The sequence below is a fragment of the Vigna unguiculata genome, chromosome 1, assembly GCF_004118075.2.
Source record: "Vigna unguiculata cultivar IT97K-499-35 chromosome 1, ASM411807v1, whole genome shotgun sequence".
Classification (NCBI taxonomy): Eukaryota; Viridiplantae; Streptophyta; class Magnoliopsida; order Fabales; family Fabaceae; genus Vigna; species Vigna unguiculata.
This window is the reverse complement of record NC_040279.1, coordinates 38,471,598-38,481,400: the sequence shown is the minus strand read 5'-3', so window position 1 is coordinate 38,481,400 and position 9,803 is coordinate 38,471,598. Positions and strand designations below refer to the sequence as shown.

The 9,803-nt window shown below is 31.7% G+C and overlaps 1 protein-coding gene across 1 annotated transcript; it reads left to right on the top strand.

Moving 5' to 3' along the window:
- Nucleotides 1-4,859: 4,859 nt before the first annotated feature.
- LOC114186325 (nicotianamine synthase) lies at nt 4,860-6,125 on the top strand. Its single transcript, XM_028074422.1, is given in 2 exon segments — nt 4,860-5,082; nt 5,085-6,125. Coding segments are annotated over 2 exon segments (948 nt in total). The 5' UTR covers nt 4,860-4,949; the 3' UTR covers nt 5,900-6,125.
- The last annotated feature ends 3,678 nt before the right edge of the window (nt 6,126-9,803 follow it).

The window sequence follows — 9,803 nt, the reverse complement described above, 5'->3', positions numbered from 1 at the left end:
TGAAAGAGTCTTGAAAGGCCTTGAAAACAAATCCCCACCAGTTCAAAGCTTCCCTCCTTCATCCAACGTGCATCCGCTTCTCCCTACCACTCTATGGCTACAGTGCATGCACCTTCATGGGTTCATACATGCAAAATATTCAAACCATAAAATTTCATAAAAAAATTCTATATCTCCCTGTAGCTTAATCTTTGACTTTAGAACTATGACGTTATTAATTACTTAATATTTATTACCACTTGTTAGGTTTTACAGAGGGATATTACTGGAGAGATACAATACCAATGAAACCTGAGCTCAATCACATAAGGACATTAACACTGCTCTCAACCCAAAACCTTAAAGCAATGAGTTTATGAGCCTTGATCCTTATATGATGTTCTACTTTCTCATTTCTGGTCAATGTGAGACATAGACTTACACTTATCCTATTAATGTTAAGTTAAACAAATTAATTAAAGATATGATTAATTTAAAATATGTAACCAGTTGCAAATCTCACCCTATTTTTTTAAGATTGAATTACGTTTTACTGAATTTGAAACCTGTACGTTTTATTTGTTGTGTTTGGTTCGTGAGAGGTTGCGTGATGAAAGGAATGAATGAAGCAAGCAGAAGTAGTATTCGGGATTGGGAGAATACGTGGCTCCTTCTGGCACACGCTTTCTTGTGGCTGCCACACATCTGTGTATATAAAACAAATAATGAAGTATATTTGACTTTGTTGATTCCCCACCAACATGCCTACCATTATTTTAACGAACCGAAAGCTACCTCAACTCGCCAATCACACTAAAAAAGAACAAACAAAAGCATTTGCACTATTCCCATTTGGTTTCAGCGTCGAGTAATCGCATTTGGTGCCGTTACAGTGTTACTGCTATTTCATAGTGGAAGTGGCCAATTTGGCAGCCATAACATTTTCAACAAAAGTAGCTTTTTCCTTCATATCTCTCTCACTTATGCACATTCTCAAACTCTGATGTCTATATTTGAGGAGCCACTTCCTTCTCTTTTCAATTTCTCACCCATGGACGGTTGGGGAATAATATCACCATGATGCATCATGATGCATGCATGAAGCCATGAATGCTAATTCTCCAATAACTCAGAAGGTGGATTTTAATTATTTCATTTGAAAAGTGTTGCGTCATTCATTGTTTAAAGTAAAACAGAAAACAGCATTTGTTTATTTCGTGTAAGGAAGCCGATATGAGAGAAATTAATCTTCAACCGTACAAGGCAAAGCGTTATTAATGAAAATTGCTTGCACGAAATAAAGGGAATGAAAACGTCTCATTCGCACCATTCAAATGGAGGGGGAAAAGAGAAGGAATCCAGATTACGATAAATTAATATATTAATATATATCTTTGCATCATAATGCCAACATGATCAGATTCATATATTTTTGTTAGTGCCCATACTGTGTCCTTACAGCGTCTGTAAAGACATTTTCTGTGTAGAATACTGTGGCAAAAAAACTGACCACAAATGAAGAAAAAAAATAAGTAATGAAATAGGTGCTTTTAGGTTTATTTATTTATTTTTATAATAATATTCAATTTATGACATGCATTATAAGAAAATTAATTATTTTCGACAGCTATTTTCTGACGGATAAAACTCTGTTGGTATTACACGAATACTTCTTATTACAAAATGAGGGTATGGGTCAATTAACCCTACAAATCTTAAAGGTCAGACAAATAAACTCGAAACAAGGTTTCTGAAATGGAATAAATTCGATTAGCTACTTGGGAACATATCAATGATTCAAATTACAACCAATTCGGAAAGAATTCGGGGAAGTGCAAGTTGAATAGAATCAAACTACAACTAATTGGTAAGATAATATTTATAAGAGCTTAATCAGGGATCTTATAAAAATAATTTATAACTTTATAATTTTATAACATTTTAATCTTAAAAACCTTAGTGTTCACTTAAGGCCCTCTGAATTCAGATTAAACTATTTATCTGAACACATCTCATATGAATCAAATCAAGTGATCAAGTAAAAAGAAAACTTCAGCAATTAAAACACGTGTCCAACAAATAAAAGAAGACACAAAATTCGATTATCACACGATAAACTGAAAAGGCCAGAAATTTAATAGTATAAAGTCATCAAGCTAAAAGATGGAGACATTCTATAGGAATATGGCAAAATTAAAGACAGGTAAAAAGGTGAAAAGAATATAAATATCTTGCATTATTATGCATGATAACTTTTAATTTTTATATTAATTGTTTTAAAAATCATGCAAAAATAACTTTTAATGAATTGGCTGCACAAATTATAATGAAAAGTAATTAAACTAAGGTTTGAAGTATTTTTCACATTATGGATTGCCCTAAAATCTGAACCTCTATATTAACTCTTCAATAAGATATCATGATTTTTGTGAATCAATACAAGGGAGCTCTTTCATGGTACAATATTCTCTTAGAATATTTGAAATTTGGTCAACTTCTTTTCCTTGAAAAAATTTGAATGTTTAACAACAACTTGCATACACTACTCAAGATTTTAAATTCTTTTAACCGATATATATTTTTAAGACTTAATTAAGTTTGAAGTCTTAAAAATTTTTCTGACAAATTATTCTCTCAAAAAGAAATATAAATTTATTACTGAGTTTAATTATAATATATTTATTAAGAATAATAATTTTGACGGTTATTATTTATAACAATATATAAAGAGGATTCCCTCTTTTGTGTCCACAATTTATAATGTCAATTCTACTCTTTATGATATAATTATTTATTAAATTTTTTAAAATTAACGGTTATTTTGATCTATCTATAACAATATATAAATGGGATTCTTTTTTTGTGTCCACATTTCAAAATACCAATTTTACCCTTTAAATATAATAATTTATTAAATTTTTAAACATTGACCGTTATTTTTACAAATTTTTTATAAAATCGGCTATTTTTGCTTCTTCTCTTCTTATTTATTTATCAATGGTTATTCTTTCACCTGTTCTGATATATTTCATTTTATTTTTAATAAATATAATTTTAGTTTATATATTAACTTAATAATATTATAATATTATAATATCACGCATATTTAAAAAATGCGTACACACAAGTGCGACAGTGTCTGTTTTTACGCTAATTTTTTATAAAACTGTTTATCTTATTATTATTTTCTATTCATTAATAATTAATTTTTCTATTTATTTTACTTATTTTTAATAAATATAAATTTATTTTATATATTAACTTAATAAAATTATATTATTATATTCGTAGCTTGTATATATAATATGTGTATTACTTTTTATTGTTAAAATATACGGTGCTGGTAAGTATCAGTTACCTCAGGCAGCCAATAGTCCTCTTTTGTACAACTTAACTCAAGATGATTGTAGAAATGTATTGAAAATGTCTTGTCATGAAGACGCAATCACTTGCATATGAAACAAAAACTCTTCCAAAAGCTTTTAAATAGCAATCATCGAATGGGAAGAGTTAGAACTCTATGATAGTTGCTATATCTGACAATTTTTGTCCCTATTGATGGAAGTTATCACCATCAAAAAATCAACTTTTAAAGTATTCAAGATTATCTTTGACATTTTTTTAAATTTAACAGACCATTAAAAGATATAGACAGAGTTTACTACCACAATTCATAAAAAAATATTAATTCTTTCTTTTATGTTACCTATCAACAATGATAGAGACCAATATTATTTATTATAGAGAAAAATAATATAATTTTTAGTGTTTATAATTATAATGACAACCGTACATGTAGTCAAACTTTAATATAAGGGGATGGATTCTTTGTAATGAACCAAAATGCAAGTGACAGTGTGAAATCAAAACATTTTGGAATCAAAGGCCGAGTCACACATCAAAACTGTACCTCTCCATACCCTACCCATACTTTTTTTTTTTTTAGTCATATTAACACACATATATGTTATTTATTTATAGTAAGTAAAATTAATTTTTTTTTACTGATAAAAGAAAATGTCTGCATACAAAAAGTTGTTTAATAGTCCTCACAATCATGACATAATTCTGAAGGATGACAAAATAAACTATAAATCTACTTAACAAATGTCAAATGCTTTCAAAAATTGTTTACTGCTTACTGAATTCTAAACTATTTCCTTGTCTGTTTTTATTTTATTTTATTTTAAGTTTTGGACATGGAACCTTTGAGATTTGACATAACTAAATACAACAGTGTGTTATTTCTATTTCTTTATATTGTTAATGTTATCTTTTAGTCTTATCTACATTTTCTTGAGTGAACATACAAATTTATGAAGTTATAGAGTTGTCTTAAAATTTAGTTTAGAAAATGCATATTGCAATTTTGTCATTATACCCCATCCCTTTTGCGGTATGGAAAGGTTCAAAACAGCATCGTTGCATTTGATTTAAATATTTTGTTTCGCATATCTTCTCTATTTTTTGGCCTATCCTCTTAATTATAGGAAACATCAAGAACGGTATAAGTTGCTGCGGCACTGCCTTATTATTGAAATATAGATAAGACACGTTAGGTGTGTGAATCCGAGTAAAAAGAGCTCCAATTAATTTCATCATAAGATCCTTAGAACTTGTTCCAGTTTCAACTGAAGTGTTTATAGATATAAACAAAAATTACAAAATAGTTAATAAAAAAACTGAAGAAAACTAGGAAGGCATTTTTACAGATGATTAAATATTACAGGCATATTTTATAAAAGATAGGAATTAATGTTTACAAGACCTATAGAATGGGAATGATAATGTTAAGAAAAATGATGGAGCAGAGGAATAAAAAAGCAAGGGAATTCCAAAGGGCGAAGAGTGTGGACCCCACGGTTGGGCTTAAATATGATCACTGCATTGAGGTTTTGCAAAGGGTGTGCTTGTTGTGTTATCTATTATTATCGGGAGACCGAGTGTGGCCATAACCTCATAGTGTCGACATGGTTTGCGAGGAAGAGTTGCTGATTGAAAAAGTGTGCGGGCTCTATCAACAAATCTCGAGCCTCGAGAGTCTGAAACCTTGCAAAAATGTCGACATGCTTTTCACCCAACTCGTCCTCACATGCATACCCCCAGCCCAATAGATGTCACAAACCTAAACAAAAACGTGCAAGAGATTAGATCTCATCTTATAAAACTCTGTGGTGAAGCCGAAGGCCATTTAGAGACCCACTACTCAACCCTCCTAGGCTCATACGACAACCCTCTCCAAAACCTTCATATTTTTCCTTATTATTCTAACTACCTCAAACTCGGTCTCCTTGAGTTCACCATCCTCACCCAACACTGCACCCATGTCCCCACCAAAATCGCCTTCGTCGGTTCTGGACCCCTCCCTCTCACCTCGATCGTGTTGGCGTCCAACCACCTACCTTCCACCACATTTCACAACTACGACATGGACCCTCTAGCCAATTCCAACGCCATGCGCTTGGTCTCCTCTCACCCTGACTTGTCCAACCGCATGCTTTTCCACACCAGTGACATATTAGATGTGTCCAACGCTTTGAAGGAGTACGAGGTTGTCTACTTAGCAGCACTTGTGGGCATGGACAAGGAGGGCAAAAACCGCATCATCGATCACTTGGCCAAGCACATGAACCCTGGCGCATTTCTCATGCTCAGGAGCGCTCATGGGGCAAGGGCTTTTCTCTACCCTGTCGTCGAGCCTTGCGATCTCCGAGGCTTTGAGGTCCTCACCGTGTTCCACCCCACCGACGAGGTCATCAACTCGGTTGTCATAGCACGTAAATATCCTCTCCCTATGCACTCGCTTGACCAAGGCCTTGCCTCCAAGATCCTTCCCAACAAATGCTCCGAGATTCAAGCCTTCAACCCCCTCAACCATGGCAACATCATCGAGGAATTGGCCATTGAGGAACAACTCTAGTCAACCAACTAATTTCCTTTCGTCTTTTATCTGTTCCTTGTCCTACGCGCTTAAGATCAAGATTATTGGGTCATGTGGTATAGCAACTAAGTTACTTACTTATTAATATCCCCACTTATGTCCGACTCTTTTGTATCTCATCCACCAAAAAACTTAAGTGTTTTACATATTGTTGTTCTTCAATTTGCAATAAATTATATGAAAGAGATTCTGTGTTTTAGTTTTAGATCTTATCTTCCTCGACCGAGCCATATATAACGAAATGCATGCTACCATCCTATGTTTACGGTTTCCTCTACTATTTTTTGCTCATCTCCATCTTCTAATTAAGGAAAACCAACATGCGTATGTAACGGCATGCATTGATATATATCAAAGGATGGTCATGGAATTGCTACAAGAGCTGCTTCGCTTGGGGTTAGTCTTGGTCTGTTTTAAACTTTAGTTGATGTTGAATCTGCTGGTGAGTTTGAAATGTATATTTAGTTTAATCTGAGTCACATTAAAAAGAGATTGAACTGCAAGAATAGTTGTTTAGAGGGCGTCTAAATAACTATTCTTATAACTGTTCAAGGCATTCAAGCAGAAAACTTTCTCTCTTGATGTATAGATGGGATGAACTGGCATTAAACATACAATTAATGTTAGTTTGATTTAAAATATGATGGAAACTAGTGAAGGTGGTGACAATTTGACAAACTTGGGATTATATGTTCATTTTTCAAGTATTTGATGTTGTTCTGGATTCTCCCATTCATGATGTAAGAATTGATATGACCTGGACTAATCTTTATGAAATTTCCATCACAAAACAGTATAGTGAATTTAAATTTGAATCATTTAAAATTGATTGCAATATGTGTAAACTAATAGGAGTATTTTACTTGAAAGCATGAAAAATGTTGTTTTTAAGATACAAGCATTTTCTTCATGAAAATATGTGACATATGCTGAAATAACTCCAAAACAATTGGTACGCAGTCCCTGACTAGTTTGAAAATTGGTTTAGTAACTTTAAATTGTATTGGTGCTTAATTGTACAAGATTCTTAACTAATTGTTTTTGTCTTCTGAATATCACAGAGTTACTTCATTATCCAGTGAATCGCAATCACAGAAAAAGAGAAGTTCTCCAAAATTCCTCTCTTTGATATTAGCAAACATATTGGCTTTCAAATCAAAGATTACTTTGCTTTTAAAGGATGCCTACTTATCTGCCTTTTTCCTACTTGATCAATCAATGTTTGTCTTTGGTCTAATACTTACATATGCTGATGATGACATGTTGAGATACCACTTTGTCTTTGACCTCACAAAAGTTGAAGCAAGTAAACGATATACAAGCATATATCTTCACATCGCTGTACCTCATCACTAATTACCCAAGCATATATTCATAATTAAGATGCGAATTAATGCTTTTTTCTGTGGTGGGAGTGGGGTGACTGCAATAAATTTGAATATAATCATAATCTCTCGGATTACTCCATTAGTCTTATTCTAATTATGATCTATGATGTCAATGCTAATTGAAAGCAAAATCAACCAATAATGAAAAGATGTCCACTTAAATGGAAAGACAGAACTTTTAATGGGTTTATCAGAAGACAATTCTGAAAGTTGTTCTTTTTGTAACTGTTTCCTCTTTGTCTCTTTGGTCTATTAATTAGCAGAATTAGAATATACGATCCCTAATTTAGTTGTTCATATTGGCCCATATACTTCACAGGTGAATCTTGCTGATATTTTCTCAGTTTGCCTCTTTTTAACAAAAATCAAGCCAGGTGATGGCAATGTGAAAACTTCAGATATAAGATTAAAAATTATTATTAATGTTTCATTGCTTCACATAATAGTCAACCTTTGACGACAAGTGACATGGTTGTGCCAATGTGTGAAATAGTTGTACTGTTTTATTTAAATCAAATGAGTTGTTTTTGTTCTATTTAATAAAGAGTTCTATTCATTCATTGTGATGATTTGTTCTTTTGTTCCGTTTAGAGAGACGTGTTGATTCACTCTGATAGATATATATTCATCGTTTTGTGCAAATCAGTTATGAACGTGTAAATCAAAGAATATGTTATTGTATAAAGACAAAAATTCAAGTAATGCAGGTCTTCATGAAAAAGAAAATAAAGTGACTCTACCGTGTGAAATTATATGACAAGTCATTTAATAGACACCATTATATATAGAGAGAAAGATACGGTACAAAGTTATGGTTACGAGAATATAAGAAGATTAGGTCTTAACTCTTAGTAAGCTCAAACCATAATCATGAGTCAATTCTAATGTAAGATATATGTACAAAGTAGTGTAGAATATGCGGGTCATGTAATACCAGACATTTAAAGTAAATTAGGATTAGAGCAACCAAGTTAGGGTTTCAATTGGGCTCGGGAGAATGGCGTATGTTTCTTGCATAAGTAATAATATTTATTTTAATTTGTATTAAAATATTTTATCTTTTAAATAAGAAGAATTCATAATCAACTAAAAAACTAAAGATACAGTTACATATAAATATATTTCTGTCTAATTTTCTATAAAAGTTCACATCTAACATAAATGGTTAATTTTGATCAACTCGCCTAAGAAAAATAGCTTAACTAAAACATTAATTTTAAGAATTTAGTTTCTAAAAATTATCTTTTCAGATTTTAACTAATTTATTAATTTGTATTGGTCAACTATATATAGTCCATGAACTACTGAAATGAACTTATTTACGGGAATAATTTAATTTTGTTATTAGTTAATTATTTTGTCATGCGATTAAAAAAAATAAAAACAAGTGGACAATCATTAATTCTAAGAGATTACACACTTAGGAAAAACTTTCTTCAAATAATTTAGTAATGTAACAATTTTAATACCAGATTATTTTGCACGTGGAGAAGTTACCACAATTCCTCAGGGTGAATTGATAAAAAAAAAAAAATACTCCATTCATTTTAAAACAACTTATATTCAATACTTGTTCAGATATATTAACGATAATAATAAATTCACTAAATACTCTTATTCGTTATAAATACATTTTAAAACAACTTATAAATATATTCTTCTATCTACCTATTTTCTAACTAAGATCAATTTAACAACTGAACCCGAAAATTGTGATTTGGAGATAGGGGAGGTAATGGTGATTTGGAGATGGGAGAAAAAGGAAGAAAGGTTAGGGTTTTTAATGTAATTTACTTGAGAGGTAGAATGGAGATTAAAATTTAATGGAGGTGCAGGAAGAAATGATCATAATTTTTAAAACGGAGGTGCAAAACATGATTGTAAACGTGGTTATTAGATTGGGCTTGCGCCTCGCTTTTTAAAAGCCAACAAAAACAGTTCCAAAATTTTGGGAAAGGGCTTTAATACATGGTCCTGGATATGAACGGAATCTGTTTTAAATATTTTGGATTTCAAAATCCGGTTTTGAATTTTCTTAAACCAGATTTCAAAATCTGGTTTCAATTTTCCAAAATTCACAAATCTGATTCTAGATTTTTCCAGATTCCATGGTGAGGGAGGAGTTTGCTGCGCACATTTTGGAGGTTAATTGTGACATTTTGAAAAAGTTGGAAGAAAAATATGGGGTGCAGAAAGAAACCTCCATTGTGGGAAAAATCTAATCAAATTCTAACCCAAGTATTGTAAACTCAAATAAACCTTCTTCTTTTCACTACAGTTAAATACTTTTTGAAATGGGATTTAAAAATGAATAATTTTTACTCTTTTCTTTAACGTGGTGTCATGTTATGGGACAATCTGTGAGATGTCAATGAGATGACGAATTGTCTACATGTATAGGAATTATTAGTTCAGATCATACCCGAAATTGTAGTTCAGAATTAGGAAGTAATAATTTCTCCTTTTAAGAACTGGTTTGTGCTACACTGTAAAAC